The sequence below is a fragment of the Anomalospiza imberbis genome, chromosome 23 (assembly GCF_031753505.1).
Source record: "Anomalospiza imberbis isolate Cuckoo-Finch-1a 21T00152 chromosome 23, ASM3175350v1, whole genome shotgun sequence".
NCBI classification, from domain to species: Eukaryota; Metazoa; Chordata; class Aves; order Passeriformes; family Viduidae; genus Anomalospiza; species Anomalospiza imberbis.
In genome coordinates, this window is record NC_089703.1 from 4,242,858 (window position 1) to 4,259,870 (window position 17,013).

Here is a 17,013-nt window from a genome sequence, read left to right on the forward strand (position 1 = left end):
ACCTGGCTTCTAACAGCAGCTCCTGCAAAATGAGGCATGGCTCTCCCTCAGCCCAGACTGGGGAACAGTCCTGCCCTGGAGTCTGCAGCCCCCTGAGCCCAGCACCCATTCAAATCCCCTGTGAGGGTCAGTGGAGAAAGGAGGGAAGCAGAGGAAGGACGAATGTGGTGCACTTGGGGCTAGAACTTTTCAGCTGGTGGCTGCTGTGGGTGTGAGTAATCTGCAAAACTGCTTTTATCTGGTTTGGGAAGAGATTTCCTAGAACTCCAGGAAGAAGCAGCTGTAAACAAACAAACTGGGATGAGAGGTGAGGAGGGGGACAGAGCTGGAGAAGAGCTGCAAGGGGCTGTGCAGTGCTGCAGTCTTGTAAAGAGTTAAACTTAATCCAAGCCTAATTATCCCCATATGGCTGGGTCTGGCAGCAAAGGAAGAAGTTGGCCAGCATTGTGGCCTGAACAGTGGCTAAAATAAATAAAGGGGCCGTGGTGCAGCCAGGGGCAACATCCCAGACAGGGTGAGATGGGAGTTCAAGGCACAAGGGAGTGGGTGGAAAAAGCTTCAGGAAAGGTGAGCTAGGCAAAGGACACGGGAGAAATGCCCAACACTAAAAGCACTGTGGCCAAGCATCCCCCTCGGTGTTGTTGCCAGCACCCAGCATCCACCTCACCCGGCTGAGGGCAATGGATCCCAGGGTGGCTCCATCCCTTGGAGCCAGGGGACAAGTGAGTAACCCGTGTGCTGAGCTGCAAGTTTGGTTTGGGGCATTTCGGGGGGGGGGGGAGGTGGTACAAGGTGCCAGTGCCTGCTGGGGCCAAGAGGTGGATGCTGCAGCCTCGGGAAAGGGGAACCTCACTGGCTTCTGGTGCTCCCTGAGGGGAAGAGGGACAACAGGGAGGCTGGGGATTTTGGAGCATAAACCTTGGTGAAACACTCCACCTTACAAGAGCACTGTTCTGTGATTCATGGGAAATCTATGGCAGCACTTCAAATATTAAGGATGCACTAAATCAAGCAGGATTAATTTTGCAATACATTGGCATCAGTTACCTTTGCAGCAGCGATTTATGATGGAATTTCTGTCAAAGGATGCCTAGAAGCAACAAAACTCTGAGAAGCACCTGGTGCATCTGGGAGGAGATGCTGTGATGAATTTGGAGGCTGGGATGGTCTTGGCCTGGCAGTTTTGCATGGGGGAGGATGAAGGTACCATCTCTTGTTGTCTTTGTGGGGTTTAACCCCTATCTGGTGCTTTCTTGGATTAGCACGAGGAAAATCCCCCTGAATATCCCTGCTTTTCCCTATGCAGGCTGGGGGCCCCTGTGTGCCCACGGGTGCAGGGATACAACCAGAGCTCAGGGCGGCGCATTCCTGCCCCCTCAAAAGCCGGACGGACGGCAGAGCCGCCAAACAGCCCCCTTCTTAATGCTGATTCTTTCCATCACAAGCACGTCTTGTCTCCGTGGCCGAATGTCTTCTATAGACGGTGGAAAGTGAAATTTGTGCAATGTCTGTAGGAGGCTGAAGAAAGGCCCTTTGTGCGCCCCCCGCGCGGGCGCTGGGCAGCCTCCAGCAGCACCCTCGGCCGCCCCGCGGCTCCCGCCGGCGGCGTCAATGCACCGCTTGTCCAGAGACCGGGACCCACTCTTAAAGCCAGAGCTGGTCTCCCTCGGTTAGTCCCACCGGTGGCCCCGTCGGGGCGGGCACGGCTGCGGGGGTCCCCCGGCCGCAACCCCAGGATGTTTCTGTACTGGAGGAAGCGGGGTGCCTACGAGCTGGAGGCTTTGCCGCCCGGCCTGGCGGGGCTGGAGTACGGGGCCGTGGAGCGCTTCTCCTGGAGCTCCAGCCTGGACGTCAGCGAGGAGCTCGGGGGTAGGTGGCGGGGAGGCTTTGGGCAACCGGCAGGCTGCGGCTGAGCGCGGCTGCCCAAAAGCTCCAACCCTGGCGACGAGGGTGAGGGCTTGGGAGAAGCTGCTGGGTGCCGCCGGGATGCCGTGGGAATGCTGCAGGTGCAGCTGGGGAGCGCTCAGCAAACCGCCCCGTGCCACCGGCGCCGCTCCCCCCGGCCCAGGCAGGCGTTTGAAGTAGCCGGCTGCCGTGCGCTCTGCCGCAAGGACGATCCGGTTTCAAAACTCGTTTGCCGTCGCCGGGAGCGCCGGGTGTGATAGCATAGCCGGCAGCAGGAGAAGGAGGAGGTGACCGGGCGGGGAGAGGAGCTGATGGGGACAGGATCTCTCCTGCAGCCCCCGAAGTGTCTGGTAGGGACCCGGACACGCTCCTGCCCCTGCCCCAAAGCGGGGCTCCCTGCGAGGAGCGCCCAGCCCGCGTGTCCCAGGCCCTGGTGCAGGTGTGACCCGCTGGCAGGGTCAGCTTTTGGGAACGGCCACGCGGCTCTGGCCGTGCCGGCGGCTGCGGCGTGGGGCTGATCCCTGGCACCGCCGGCCGCTCCGGCCAGCCTCTAGTTTTTGGTGAGTTTGGGAAACTTTGCCTTGGGTGCATGAAAGAATTTCTTATTTGTTTCCGTTATTATTCCCGATAGGTCAAGTGAAACGGCAGCGGCGGGGGGTGGGGGCCGGCCCAGCTCGGCGGGCGCTGCGGGGCGGCCGCGGGGACAGAGGCCCCATTGTGCTCCTGCCGCGGGGGCAGCGCCCGGCCCCGGCTCCCAGCCCGGCTCCTAGCCCTGCTCCCGGAGGGCGACTAGCTGAGCCCTGCCCGGCTGCTCCTGCACCATCATCCAGCAGCGTCCATAGCGCCACAGCAGCCCCGGGATCGCCTCCCAGACGGGAGCTTGAGCAACCAGCACCATTCCGAGTTGCTTCCCCCTCTCCAGGCAGAAGCAGCAGTTTTTTCAGTGCTGCCTCAAAAGGCAGACTGTTTTATCCCGCAGACTGTTTGTAACCCCGGCCTTGGCCGCGGTCTGGCTCGGGTCGGCGTGGATGCTGTTTTTGTTGGCAGGAAGGATGCGGGAGATGGAAGCGGTGCGGCGGGGAAGTCCCTGTGCCGCTGGGCTGGTGTAATAGCCTTGCCACCTGGTAGAGCCGTGCCATTGTGGTAGAGCCAGGCCATCTGGCCTCTCCACATCCCCGGCAGTGGCTCCCTGCCCAGCAGGCAGCTTCCCAACGGTGCATCCCTGCCTGCAGCGGGGCTGTCCAGCCAGAGGGTGTCTGTACTGCTCGTTTGCCCTGCGAGCAGCCCGCAGTCTGTTATTTTTAAACGATTAGGTTCGACACATAACAAAAGCCTTCAAAATAGGATTTGTCCCTAAGGCCGATTTAACTGTCAAAGCTTAAAGTGGCTCCTAAGCCCCGTTGGGGGCTGACAGCGGCAGATTTAGTGTTGCTGCTGCAGCCCCACGCCGTGCCAGCCCAAGGGGAGCTGGGGCAGGTCCGTGTCCTCATCCTGTACCCTGGGGTGCTGAGCAGGAGGTGCCGGATTCTGTCACTGTGCGCTCCCCCGGCGGGAACGCTTCACTGGCTCTCGGGCACGGGGCTTCATTCCCCGGGACGAGCTGTGCGGCGGGCAGGAGCGGGCCGAGCCCGAGTGCTTTGCCGAACTCTGAAACCCGGGATTCCTGGTGTGGGGGCCTCAGCACGTACCTGGAGGGGGCTCACCACGGCACCCAGGTACTGACGCTGCTCTCTCCACAGCCGAGCCGTGCCCAGAAGAGGAGACAGTGCTGCACTGCCAGAATCCCGACTGCGCCGGAGAGAGGAGGGCGGCCAAGGTGGGTCCTGCGGGGTGGGGGCAGCGCCGGGCAGCTGCTGCCCGGGGTCTTCGGCCCAACCTGCCGCTCCCTGAAGGGCCCCTGCTCTGGTCGGCAGCCCCTGGCCTGCCGTGCCGGGTGTGCATTCTCTGCTGGTGTCAGGGCCCTGCTGGCATTTAACGGCACAGCGGCGGTTTACGCGTTTCCCCAAGCTGCCGTGATTTGGGCTAATCCACTACAGCCCGTCTGTTCCCCCGCTCGCTAACGTGAAGCCAGGGCAGATTTATGGTCCCTTCTCTCCCGCCGGCCGTACGGAGCCGGGCCGGACCCACGCCCTGGCTCCCAGCGAGTCCCCGGGGCTGCTGTGCGGGGCCGCGGGCGGTGTCTCCGGCGCAGCAGGCAGGACGGCCCGGGCGCACCGGGGGTGTGCCGCGGTGCTCTGTTTGCACGCCGGGCTGGCAGGGCCGGTGCTGCTGGGGCACACGTGGCACTGGGCTGCAGCTGCCCAGGAGTGCAGCTGGGACTGCCGGGAGCGACTGAGGCCACCCCGCCGCTGTCACCAGACCCCTGATGGTGCCCGGCAGGTAGCGGGGGGGGTGGGCGGTGGGAGCTGGTCAGGCTGGGAGCTCATCCTGCCGTGCTCTGTGCAGGATCGTGATCCCCCTTGCTTTGTGAGGCACCTGCTGAGGGGCGGCGGAGCTGCCGTGTGCTGGGAGTTCCATGGGGCTCGGATCAGGAGCTGATCCCTGGGATGGGCAGAGGGGTTTGGCCATCCCGCCTGGCCCCTCCTGTGGGGATGAGTCCAGGGATGAGCTGCTGGCACAGAGTGGACGAGGAGCCCCGCATCCCTCTGGGGTAGCTGCCAAGAGTCCCAGGGGATCTCACTGAATGAGCGCCAGCTGCGGGCACTGCCTGGAGCCTGCGGCCATACTCCCACATGCAGGTGTCACGATGGCCACGACGGCAACAACGCTGTGGGACACATGGTGGGAGCGGAGGTGGGCTGAGGGTACAGGGTGTCCTGAGGCTGCGGCTGTCTCGAGACCTGCGATAGGACACTCGTGGATGGCAGAGGGTGCTGCAGAGGGACCAGCGGCCCCTCGGAGAGAGCGCGGGTGGTGGGAGCGCGTCAGCGCTGACCTCAGCAGCACCGGGAGGAAGGAGGGCAGGAAGTGGGGGCGGCTGGAGCCGCACAGGCGCTTCCTCCCCGCAGCAGCGCAGCGTACTACAGGCAAACCCGGGCAGGGCTGCCTCCTCCCAGCACCCTCGCACCCCTCCGCGGGCAGGCTGGCGGTGGGGGTCCCACACTGGGACGGGGATGTGTCAGCGGTGCAGCAGGACTTGCTGGCAGCGGCCTGCAGCACCACAATCCCCAGGAGTGGGGCCAGTAGGAGCCCCGGTGAGACGGGCACTGGCCAGAGAACACAGGCTGTGCGCTGTGCTGGGGGCCTGGCCGGGGGTTTAAAAATAACCCGCTGTGAATGCCTGGAGGGGCTGGGGCCGCGGCCGTGGCCGCACACAATCGGAGGAAACCCGCCGGCTTCGAGCATTGTTTGTCTGCAGACGCTCGCTTCCTCCGTCCTGCCACGGGGACACGGCTCTCGTCAGCACAAAGGAGCTGTGGGGTGCCAGGCGGCCTCCTGGGCCGCTGCTGAGGTGCTGGTGCCACGGTGCAGGTGGCTGTCCCGCAGCTCCTTGTTCAAGCCCCAGCATGTGCAGATGTCCCAGGGTCTCTGCTCATTGCAGTGGAGCAGGGAGGGGCTCTGTGGGACAGAAGGTCGCGTGTCATCACCATGCCCTTACAGCACCCACTGCCTCTTGGCCATGTTCTGGTCATGCTGCTTTCCCACTCTGGCTTCAGCATTCCCTGTGAACCATGTGCCAGCTGCAGCTGGGGATGGGAGGGGGGACCCTGCTGCTCGTGGTGTTGGCCATCCCTCCTGTAAACATGCCACAGCCGGCAGCCCCGGGCAGGCCCTGCCTGATGGACTCATGTCCCCGCAGGAATGCCACCACGCAGAGTGCCGGCAGCTGAGCCGCAGCGGCCCCCTCAGCCTGTGTGAGCTGTGCGATGGCCGCCTCCATGGCGCCATGCACTTCGATGGCCACATCCGCTTCGACCTGCCCCCGCAAGGTGAGCCGGACGGAGCTGCGGCACCGCTGCCCCCGCGGCTCTGCGGCTGTGGTGCGGCGCAGGGATGGGAGTGCTGGAATGCACCTGGGGCTGGTACAACTCAGGGATGGCAGTGGGATGCAGCGGGAGCCAGCACGGGGCTGGCGGAGCTGTCACAGCCCAGCTCGATGCCCGTTTGCAGGCTCCATCCTGGCCCGCAACATGTCCACACGTTCGTGCCCCCCGCGCACCAGCCCTGCCTCTGATGTGGAGGAGGAGGAGGACGGTCCGGCAGAGAGCAGAGGGTGAGCCCCTAGCCCTGCACAGCCCGTGTGCAGCCCCAGCCCGCGGCATCCCTGTCACCCTGCCCTCCCTGTGCCCGCAGGGAACGCAAGAGCTCAGCGCTGAAGCTGCCCAAGAAGAAGGCTTGGCGCAGGCACACGGACGTAAGGCACCGGCTCCTCTCCCTGGGGCACTCGGCAGGGCAGCAGGATGGCCCTGGTGGGAGGGAGGGAGGGACCCCATGGCAAGCAGCTGCCACCTGCCCCCAGGACCCCAGCAAAGAGTGCTTCACCTTGAAGTTTGACCTTAGCATCGACATGGAGGCAGAGATCGTGCCAGCTGTGAAGAAGAAGTCGCTGGGGTGAGTCTACTGGGGACAGGACAAGGGACAATGTGGGGACAGAAGCAGAGATAAATGTGGGGCTCGTGTCCTGCAGGGAAGTGCTGCTGCCAGTCTTCGAGAGGAAGGCGATTGAGCTGGGCAAAGTGGACATCTACCTGGACCAGTCCCACACCCCGCTGTCCCTGCAGTTCGAGGCCTATCGCTTCGGGGGACACTACCTGCGGGTGAAAGGTGCTGCGGGGGCGCCGAGGGAGGCTTGGCTGCTCCAGAGTTCCCAGGGGACACTGACAAGGTGATGCTCCCACAGCCAAGCCCGGGGATGAGCTGAAGGTGGAGCAGGCAGTGCGTGATGCCAGGTCAGCCAGCCTGCCCATCCTGCACCCTGCCAGCAGTGCTGCATTCCCTGGGCCAGTGCTGGAGCCGCTGCCAGGACGACGGGAGGGCACTGAGAGCCTGGTGAGTGCCAGTGCTAGCTCTGGGGAGGGAGGAATTGCGCATGGGATGACAGCATGTGTGATCCCCCCGTAGCCATTCTTTCTGGTGAACATGGGTTATGTATGGTGTGGGCTGAAGATTCCCCTGGAGTCCCCAGAACCCACTTTTTCTCCTGGCTGTGTCATGCTGGCTGTGCTGTGCTGTGCTGTGCTGGCTACACCATGGTAGTCTAGCAGCTCAAGCAGCAGCACCAGCCCTTTGGCTGTGCCAGGTACAGGCTGGCACGAAAGCAAAGGCAAACAGGAGCCCTGGGGGCCCCAGTGTTGGCTGCAGCTCGGTGCCACCCCAGCCCTGGGACTCACCCTGGCCACTGGCCCTCCTCTCAGCTGCTGGCAGCTGCTGAGCACAGCAGCTCTGTCCTGCCCCGTGGACCCTGGCCCCAGATAAGGCGTGGGACCGGGTTGGGCGTCGCTCCCATGGGAGCAGGCTGCCAGGCCTGAAGGGAGAAGCTCTGCAGGGTCCCGCCAGGGGGACACGGTGCTTGGTCCTGTGCCAGCAGGCCCTGAGGGTGGCAACCTGGCTGCCTGGCCAGGGCTAGTGGCCGCCCGTGTCCAGCACTATGACGCCTGGCTGCGGGACCGGCAAGGCTCTAACAGGGCCAGGGGACAAGCAGGCAGCCAGTCACCTCTATGGGGGTCTCGGTCCCGACCACCTTCCTGGGGGCAGGTGGGTCCCAAGTGGCACCGAGGCGATAGGGCTGGTCACAGCCGGGACATCTGGAGAAGTGGCGGCACAGTGAGTAATGGGAATGGTGCCCGTAGCAGCTCTTCCCGCCTGGGTCTGCGGACGTGGCAGGGTGTGGGGCCGTGCTGGCGGCAGTGGCAACAGCATGCCGCTTCCCAGGGCTTGGTGGCGGGCAGAGAGCCCCGACCCTGCTGCGTTTTGTGCCCCGGTGAGGAGATGGCAGCGGCCGCATCCCGGCACGGCCCAGGGACACACAGGGAGCAGCCGGTACAGCGGTGCCCGGGGCGGCGGGAGCCGCTTGGCCGTGACCCAGCTCTCGCGACCAGCCGGGGGGCTTTGATCTCCGCCGGTGAATTGTTCAGCTCTGGTAGCTTATCTGCCGAGGAGGGAAATTAGGTTTTCTGCGCTGGCCCCACCTCCTTTTGTTTCGGAGGAGCTCGGCCACAGCCTGCCCGGCCCCGGCTCTGTGGTCCGAGCCGGGAGTGCGGCTGGACAGACGGCTCGGCCGGGTGCTGCGACCCTCGGGATGCCCTGAGCCCCCGCGCTGCTGAGGCCTCTTGTCCATGGCCGGCCGGGCTTGGCCAGGCAGCACCCGGGGTCCTGCACCCCCGGGGCCCTGCACCCCCGGGATGCAGGTAGGCAGGTCAGTGCGGGCAGGGGAGCATGGCCGGGGGACCCCACTGCCCGGGGCTGCCATCTGGATGTCTGTCTGTCTGTTCCACCGTGCTCGAAGTCAGCCAGGCCGCTGTGCCCATCCTGGCCGCAGAGCTGGGCACTGACCCTGGGGACACTGGCTGTTCCCACTGCAGGCTCCGGGACGGCGAAGGAAGAACATAACGGAGTTCCTGGGGGACAGCAACATCCCCAGCCCCGAGCCAGCCCTGCACGGCAGCAGCTCTCTGCCCACCAATGGCACTGACACCTGGAAGAACCGCGCTGCCAGCCGCTTCAGCGGCTTCTTTGGCTCTGGGACTAGCACGGGCTCCTTCGGGCGGGTATGTGGGATGCAGGCATGGGGAGGGGGTGTGGGAACTGCCTGTGGCTATGCTGGGGAGCTGGGATGAGTCCCCCTGGGGCTCTAGACCCTAGTTCCGCAGGCAGGGTGAGGTAGTCCGTGGCACATGCCCACCGGGCCCCGCCCAGCTCTGTTCCCCACTTTTGGCCAGGAGACTGAGAAGCTGGAGCAGCTGGTGAACAGGCTGCACGCCTACAGCACCTTCGGGCTGCCCAAGCTGCCGCCCCAGCTCCGCTTTGACCGCGACTCCTGGGAGGAGGACGGGGACGAGGCTGGGCTGACACTGGAGGACAGCTGGCAGCAGATCATCCAGGGCACAGAGGTAGGGACAGTTCCTGGGGAGCCTCAGGGGCTCTGCCCAGGCCCTGGCACAGCACTGACCCTCAGCCTGGCAGGTCCTGTCGCGCCGGCAGTGCCACCAGCAGGAAGCCATCTGGGAGCTGCTGCACACAGAGGCCACCTACATCCGGAACCTCAAAGTCATTACTGATGTGAGTGTTGACAGCTACTGCACTGTGCAGGGGCTGGGGGCTGTGGCTGCATCTCACTGCCCCTCCATTCCGTCCCCACAGCTGTTCCTCTCCTGCCTGGTGAACTTGCAGGAGTCAGGGCTGCTCTGTGAGGTGAGTGGAGGGGGTGCAGGGGACAGGGTGTTCAGGGATGGGACCTCACCATGCTGCAGGGTGGAGGGGCCATTCCCCAGTGCTGCCCACCTCACCCCCACAGGTGGATGCCGAGCGGCTCTTCAGCAACATTGGGGAGATCATCCGGCTGCACTGCAAGCTGTGGCGCAGTGTCATGGCCTCAGTGCTGGCCAAGGCACGACGGACTGGGGCACTGCTTGACCCCATTGATTTCCTTGATGGCTTCAAGATGGTGAGTGAGGATGCCATGCCACAGTGGGTAGCCATGCCATGCCGTGTGCTGCATGGTGACCGCCTTGTGTCCCCCAGTTCGGGTCCCTCTTCAAGCCCTATGTGCGGTATTGCATGGAGGAGGAGGGCTGCATGGAGTACATGCGGACCCTGCTGCGGGACAGCGAGCTCTTCCGCAGCTATGTGACGGTAAGGGGAGGCTGGGGCTGGGGCTGGGGCTGGGGCGGTGCCGGTGCTAATGCCTGGGTGCCGCAGTGGGCCGAGAAGCAGGAGCAGTGCAGCCGCCTGAAGCTGAGCGACATGCTGGTGAAACCTCACCAGCGCCTCACCAAGTACCCGCTGCTCCTCAAGTCTATCCTGAAGAAGACAGATGACCCACGTGCCCGTGATGCCATCACCACTATGGTAAGGGATCAGGGGTGGGGGGCAGCAAGGTCGGTGGCCCCTGGCCCCTCAAACCCACTGCCACTCCTGCCACAGATCAGCTCTGTGGAGCGCTTCATCAACGACGTCAACTCGCGGATGCGCCAGCGGCAGGAGCGTCAGCGCCTGGATGCCATCCTCAGCCGGATCGATGCCTACGAGGTGGTGGAGGGCAGCACAGACGAGGTGGACAAGGTAGGCTGGACATGGTGGAGCTGCCATCTCATGCCATGCCATGCCATGCCATGCCACTCAATGCCACCCTCTGCCACACTGCTCTGCCACCCTGCTGTGCCACCCTATGTCACTTCATGCCAAGCCACCTCATGCTATGTCATGCCACGCCACCCATATCATGTTACCCCATGCACCCCATGCTGACACCGGGGGCTTCTGGCAGCTGCTTAAGGAGTTCCTGCGGCTGGACCTGACGGCCCCCATCCCCGGCACCTCCCCGGAGGACACCCGGCAGCTCCTCCTCGAGGGCAGCCTGAGGATGCGGGAAGGTAAAGACAGCAAGGTGAGGACTGCAGGGGGCAGGGACGTCTCAGCTCCAGCACCTGCCCACCCACCCTCACTCACTGCACCGACTGGTGCCCATGGCTCCACTCTCATCCCCAGATGGACGTCTACTGCTTCCTCTTCACCGACCTCTTCCTCATCACCAAGCCCTTCAAGAAGGCTGAGCGCACCAAGGTGATCCGGCAGCCCTTGCTGGTGGACAGAGTCGTTTGCCGGGAGCTCAGAGACCCAGGTGAGAGCACTGGGCATAAGGGGGACTACAGGGAGGTCCCTGGACACTGCTGACAGCCCCTGCCCACAGGCTCCTTCCTCCTCATCTACCTGAACGAGCTGGGGAGTGCTGTGGCCGCCTACACCTTCCAGACCAGCGGGCAGTTGTGCCGCAGCTGGGTCGAGGCAGTGCGCAATGCCCAGGTGAGGGCACATGGGTGGGTGGGGGACCCATGGGTTCCCTGTGCATGCCCATTCCTCACTGATGACTCCCCCTTCCCAGAACCTGCTGCAGCGTCTGCGGCAGCGCCGGCGCATGGAGGAGCAGGAGGAGGAGGATGAGGAGAACGAGGAGGACGACGGTGAGAGTGGCACTTCAGCTGCCAGTTCACCTACCATCCTACACCACAGCAGCGCCAGCCCGGACTCACAGCAGTGGTAGGGAGCAGGAGGGAGGGACCTGCGCACCCCCAGCCTGGCAAAGGCTCCTCCTCACCTTCTTGTCTCCACAGCCCATCCGACGGCTCCACCGAGACGCTTGCCATGGTGGCAGCAGACGGTGGCGATGAGCTCTCCTCCCCAGACTGGGATGCAGGACCCCTCAGCTCAACCTCGGATGGCTCCTCTGTTAGCACCAGCACCTCCATCAGCACTGGCACCTCTGTCGAGACCCCCACCTCCGCCGAGACCCCCACCCAGGAGCTGCCTGCAGGTGCCCTGCCTGTTCCCCTGCCCCACGGCGTGGCTTCCCCAGGCAGCGGCTGCCGCTCGTCCTCCATCGACAGCGCCTATGGCACGCTCTCACCTGCCTCCCTGAGGGACTTTGGCCAGCAGCCAGAGGGGACGGCCGAGGAGGGGCAGGAGCCCTCCCTGGCCCCTCCGGCTCCACGGCCTGCCTCGCCCCGGCTGCGCCGCCGGACGCCCGTGCAGCGCCTGCCTTGCCCGGCCAGGGTGCTTAAGTCCAAGTCGGAGGCCAGCTTGCCCCAGCTCCTATCCCCCACTTCCTCAGGCCCCCTAAACCAAAGCCGCAGCCTCTCTGACCTCTGTGCTGGTTCCCCCCGGACTAGCCAAGACCCCGCACCTCATGCTGCCCCTGGCAGCAGTGGCAGCTCCACATCAGAGCTCTCAGAGCCAGAGGAGCCAGCGGAGAGCCCAGCATCCCTCCAAGGGGAGCTCAGACGTGACCCCCAGCCTCCTGCTCGCCGGACCCTCTCGGACCCCCAGTCAGCACAGCACCGCAAGCTGACGCTGGCGCAGCTGTACCGGATCCGGACCACACTGCTGCTCAACTCCACGCTGACGGCCTCGTAAGCACATGCTTCCTGCTCCTGGGGGATGCCCCAGCCCTTCCAGGGGCTTCCCAGGGACCGAGTCCCAGTGCTGAAGGCATCTCTACCCACTCTGTTTCTTGCAGGGAGGTCTGAGAGCCGCTGGCATGGAAAAGGACAGATGCATGGATGTACCAAGGAGCTTCTCCTGCTTCTAACCGTAGCATAATGCCGGGGCCGGGCAGAGCAGGCACTGGGATGCCACGCTGGTGGGGACATGGATGGGGATGCAGACCAGTCCCCTTGGCGAGGACGTGTCCTGGGCATGGTGGTGCGGGGCTGGACATGGCACATGGCTTGTGCTGAACCCCTTGTCCACAGACATGAGAGTTGTCGGGCAGGGGGCCCTGGGGCTGTGGGGGGCTGTGGGAGACTGTGGGTCAGCTCTTGCAGGCGAGGAAGGGATGACGACGTCGGCAGTGGTGAGTGGGGAAGGTGCTGAGAGAGATGTGGTGCCGGTGGCACGGTGCTGTGGACAGTGCAGGGAGGAGGCTGGGGCTGGCGGCAGGAGAGGATGGTGCAGGGCTGAGGCAGGTTTGCCCTGTGGGGTGGCAGTGGATGGTAGCACCTGGGACCGGAGTGTGGGAGACACGGTGGGACATGCGCGGTGGCCGCAGCCCCGGCTGCCCCCCCATGCTAAGCTGCACTCCACGTCCCAGCTGAGCAATAAAACCAGCTGGTGCACGCTCATGTCTGCCTCGCCTTTCCTTTGGCTTCAGCAGCACCCAAGGCTGGGCATCACCTGGGTGGGTGCAGTGTGGCTGAGGGAGCCCCACCAGGACAGACAAAGAGGGGGCTGGGGCCAGTTCCAGCTTTCCGTTCTGGAGCTTGGGGTGGGGATGGAGCCCCGGGATCGGGGATCTGCACTGCTCCCCACATACCCTGCGTCCCCCCACCACCCCCACTACCGTGGGTCTGAGCCAACGGGCAAGGGAGGGTGGTGGCCGGGTCCGCTGCGAGGCGCTGCAGGTTCCTCCCGCGCCCAGCACTCCCGTCATGTGGTTTCATACCCCCTGGACTCATTTCCAAAAAAAGCATTTCCTCCTGCTGTGGTTGGGTGTAAAAGCCTCTCTGGGGAGGGCTGGCACTCACTCACCATGCGTCGCGTGCTGCTGACGGCAGCCGTGGGGTGCCGGGGCACCCTGCCCGGGCACTGAGCTGCCCCGACACCCCACTGCACCTGCTGCCCCGCTCCTCTCACCATCCCGGCATGACCCAGCCGCATCGGCCACAAGGATGAAGTGTTGCTGCCCTGGGGTGGCTTGGGTGAGTGCGGTGGCCTGCGCGTCCCATGGAGCCCTGGCACCAATAGTGGGGCACCCCACGGCTGTGGCCGTAACGGGTCTGGAGGAGGGAGGGTGGAAGGTGGGTTAACTCCAGTGCCAAGCACGCCAAAACCGCTTACCCCTCTGGTCAACAGCTGGGGCTGGGCTCTGCTGCACCAAAACATTCATGGTGTGGCGTGACCACGGGGGCCACGGCCGTAAAGATCTCGGCCACAGACGGGATGGGGCCGTGGGAAGCGTGGGGTCAGTCATGGGGCTACAGGCAGGGCAGTGCCACGGGGAGTGGCTATGCCGACAGTCTGCGGGCGGCTGCCTTCGGGGCTAGGTAGGCGCACGGGTGGCGGCCCTGGCACATGAGCACCGCGGCGGCTGCGTTACGGGGGGGAGAGGGGCTGGCTCGGCACAAGCGGCGGTGGCTCTCCCCACCGCGCAGCCAGCCCTGGGCCTGCCCCGTGCCCACGGCTCCCCTGTGCACCGGGCACCTGCTCCCCGCCCTGGGCAGGGGCAGCTGCCCGTCTGCAGGCGGGGTGCGCGGGCAGGGCCCCGCTGCGGGACGGTCGTGCCTCAGCGGTGACTCAGATGTGCCGCTGGCAGCCGGGACTGAGGCAGCCGCCCGGATCTGCCGGCAGCGCTCTGCGAGCGGGGCGGCCCAGCGCGGTTTCCAGTCTGCCGGTGGCGGCGGGTTTAGTAGAAAATGATTCAACTGCCGTAATCGGGGCCATCACGACTGGGAAATCCAGCCCCCAGCGAGGAATCCCCTGGCTCCCTGCCCACACTGTCAACGCCACGGTCCTCTCAGCCCCCGGCCCGGCCCGTGGAAGGGGTGTCAGCGTGGGCACCGCTCGCTGCACCCACCGGGGCTTGCAGGGGAGCAGGGCTGCCCTGCGGGCAGCGCCTGGCACCCCGCGGGGGAGCACTGACCTACTTCGGGACGCGCGTAACGGGGCGCGATAGCATCGGGGAGAGCGTGAGCCAGGCACGGCTTCCTTTCGGGGAGGAAATCACCTCCTCTGTGAGGGAGATAAACCCCAGGAAAGTCAAAGCTGGCAGCGTTAACCCTTACGCGCCCGGCTACCGACACCTCCCTGAGCTGGCGATCTCTGGCACCACCAGCAGTCCGTGTGCCTGACTCGCTGGTCCCCACCCCTGGGGACATGGCAGGGGTCCCGTTGGCACAGGCCGTCGAGCATCTCGGTGCCAGCCTGGAAGCTCCATTTGCAGAGCACGTGGGGGCACCTGAGAGCCCCCTGGGCACAGGCTGTGGCACAGTGGCCCCCACAGTGCCAGCAGGAAGTTACTTGCTCGTGTACTGCGGGGAAAGCAGAGCACAGGGGCTGCCGCGGGGCATTCCCAGCCCTGGGGCAGCACACCCACGCGGCTTTGGGGCGGACGGCCTCGGCTTCAGCCGTTCAGCCTTGTGCAGGCACCGCTGTCCACACATTTCCAGGTACGGCTCTGGCTCTGGTAGCCCAGCATGAGCTGGTGTGTGAGGGCTGTCCACACGGGTGCAAGGGTCCTGGAGCAACCCGTCTGCCTGCAGCCCTGCTCTCTCCCTGCTTGCAGGTGATTTTGGCAGCGCTGTGGCTGGCAGCCAGCGAATTGCAGCCCCCAGGGTGGCGGGACCGCGCCGTGCTGCGAAGGGAGCAGGTCCTGGTGCAGCCAATCCTCCGCCTGCGGAGACATACCGACAGACGCCCGTGCCCTGACGGCATGAACTGGATCGAGACTACTCGCCAGTGCTGCTCTCAGTGTCCCGCAGGTGAGCGCTGCCCGGTCCGTGTGGCATGGCACAGCACACCATGGCACAGCAGGTGCATTGCTCCAGGTGGCCGTGCTCCCTGTCACCCCACTGTCCCTGCAGGGACATTCATGTCCGAGCCCTGCACAAGCCTGAATGACAGAGAGTGCCGTCCCTGTCCCGCCGGCACCTTCCGCACCCAGCCCAACACCCTCAGGAAGTGCCAGGCTTGCTACGAGTGTGATCGACAAGGTGAGCTGGCACCACACCACACCGTGCTGTGCTACGCAGCGCCGTGCCATGCTGCTCACCGCCTGCTTTCTGCAGCTTTCCAGACTGTGCTGAGCAACTGCTCGGCCACCAGCAACATCGTCTGTGGCTGTGAGCCCGGCCGATTCCGTGTCTGCCTTGACAAGCTGTGCAGCGAATTCTCTTGCCAGAAATGCCAGTCCTGCACTGGACGCCTCATCCAGCGACCCTGTGAGTGCTGCCAGCTGCCCCACGCCACAACCTGCCAGCTGTGCAACCTCTGGCTGTGCCACCCTGCCTCATTCCCAACCCTCTCCCCAGGCTCGGAGGCACAGGACACACTTTGTGACAGCAGCTGCAAGCCTGACTTCTACAGAGAAGGTGACGAATGCCGGCCATGTCAAACGTAAGCATTGACCCTCCAGGGACACATGTGGGGTCCATGGCATGGCACAGCATGGCACCCATGGGTCCCATCTCCTTGCAGGAGCACCCAGGACACGTGTGGCAAAGAGTGCCAGCAAGTGTGTGGCAGCAACAACAACCAAGGTACGGGGACAATGGGGCAAGGGTCAGTGGTGTGCAGTCACCGTGCTGGCCAGATGATGGGAATGCTTCTGCTCCTCCTTTCAGGCTCAGGTCTGGAGTACATCCTGCTGGGACTCACCGGGCCTCTCTTCCTGGGTGCCCTTGCCATCTACCACAAGAGGAAGAGGTTCTGGCATGATGCCCTGGCAGGTGGTCCCCACCCCACAGCACAGGCAGCCACCTCAATGGCCGGGGCTGCAGGCACACCGTGCTGCCAGTTCAATGCCCAGAGGTGGCACGACCTCTGGGGCTGGAGCCAGCCATGCTCCCCGCAGGGGACAGAGCGTGCCGCTGGCACAGCAAAGCAGAGCCCCAAACACCCCTTGCTGCCTGAGCCACCCAGTGATGAAGGGGAGCCCTCTGCACCCCTGGAACCCCGTGGTGCCTTGCTGCAGGGCAGCCAACTCTATGCTGTCATCGATGTGGTGCCAGTACGGCGTTGGAAGGAGTTCATGCGGATGCTGGAGCTGCGGGAGGCAGAGATTGAGCTGGTAGAGCTGGAGGTGGCCCACATCCGCGACCAGCAGTACGAGATGCTGAAGCGCTGGTGCCAGCAGACCAGTGCCACACTGGACCACGTTTTTGCCGCCCTGGAGCGCATGGAGCTGGCCGGCTGTGCTGAGGCACTGCGCCAGAGTCTGCCCCTGGGACCCTGATCCTCAGCATCAGCAGCCTGGCACAGGGAGGTCCCGACACCTCCACATCTCACTGGGCACATCATCCCAGCCATACCCCTAAGTATTGTTACTTATGCCGTGTAGACATTTTATGTCAGTTTTATGTCCCCTTCCCACCTGCCTGTTCCCTCTATTTATGTCCTCCTGGTCCCAGGGCCGGGGAGGACCCCATACCCCAGCACGTCAGCTGCCCAGCCACTCGCGGGACGAGCAGGCACCGAGCCCACCGCGAACCCATGGGATAGTTCTCAAGGCTGCCCGCTGCCGGGCGCTCCTTCCCCCTCCCCAGTAAAGTGGTGTGTTCTCCATCCGCCAGCCCTGGCCCTTCTTTGCAAGGCTGTGTCAGCCGGGCACCAGGGCAGTGCTGGCCTCAGGACCGCCAGTGGTGATGTGGCCACCACAGGTGACGGGGAATGTGGGTGCTGGCAGAGATGTGTTGGGGGTGGTTGTGGTGATGTTGGTGAGGAGGCACCGCTGTCGGCGAG

The 17,013-nt window shown here is 64.6% G+C and overlaps 2 protein-coding genes across 7 annotated transcripts; both read left to right on the plus strand.

The window, feature by feature from the left end:
- Window positions 1–1,735: 1,735 nt before the first annotated feature.
- On the plus strand, window positions 1,736–12,680 carry PLEKHG5 (pleckstrin homology and RhoGEF domain containing G5). Of its 6 annotated transcripts, none has more exons than XM_068171741.1 (22): window positions 1,741–1,869; window positions 3,645–3,721; window positions 5,705–5,834; window positions 6,016–6,118; window positions 6,199–6,259; window positions 6,365–6,456; window positions 6,533–6,669; window positions 6,746–6,894; window positions 8,427–8,612; window positions 8,784–8,954; window positions 9,028–9,123; window positions 9,205–9,255; window positions 9,359–9,508; window positions 9,586–9,696; window positions 9,763–9,912; window positions 9,988–10,125; window positions 10,331–10,450; window positions 10,552–10,684; window positions 10,754–10,866; window positions 10,946–11,100; window positions 11,175–11,969; window positions 12,077–12,680. In XM_068171741.1, exons 3-22 carry the CDS (start codon window positions 5,792–5,794, stop codon window positions 12,084–12,086), a joined length of 2,964 nt encoding a protein of 987 aa, XP_068027842.1. In that variant the 5' UTR covers window positions 1,741–1,869; window positions 3,645–3,721; window positions 5,705–5,791; the 3' UTR covers window positions 12,087–12,680. The 6 variants fall into 6 exon arrangements, with proteins under 6 accessions (XP_068027843.1, XP_068027842.1, XP_068027844.1 ...); XM_068171743.1 differs by lacking the exon at window positions 1,741–1,869 and adding an exon at window positions 2,230–2,465; XM_068171742.1 differs by lacking the exon at window positions 12,077–12,680 and having other exon boundaries at window positions 1,736–1,869; window positions 11,175–11,973.
- A 135-nt stretch (window positions 12,681–12,815) lies between these two features.
- TNFRSF25 (TNF receptor superfamily member 25) lies at window positions 12,816–16,814 on the plus strand. Its single transcript, XM_068171749.1, has 5 exons — window positions 12,816–13,256; window positions 14,840–15,266; window positions 15,342–15,494; window positions 15,585–15,669; window positions 15,751–16,814. The coding sequence occupies exons 1-5, from the start codon at window positions 13,227–13,229 to the stop codon at window positions 16,505–16,507; spliced, it is 1,452 nt and encodes a 483-aa protein (XP_068027850.1). The 5' UTR covers window positions 12,816–13,226; the 3' UTR covers window positions 16,508–16,814.
- The last annotated feature ends 199 nt before the right edge of the window (window positions 16,815–17,013 follow it).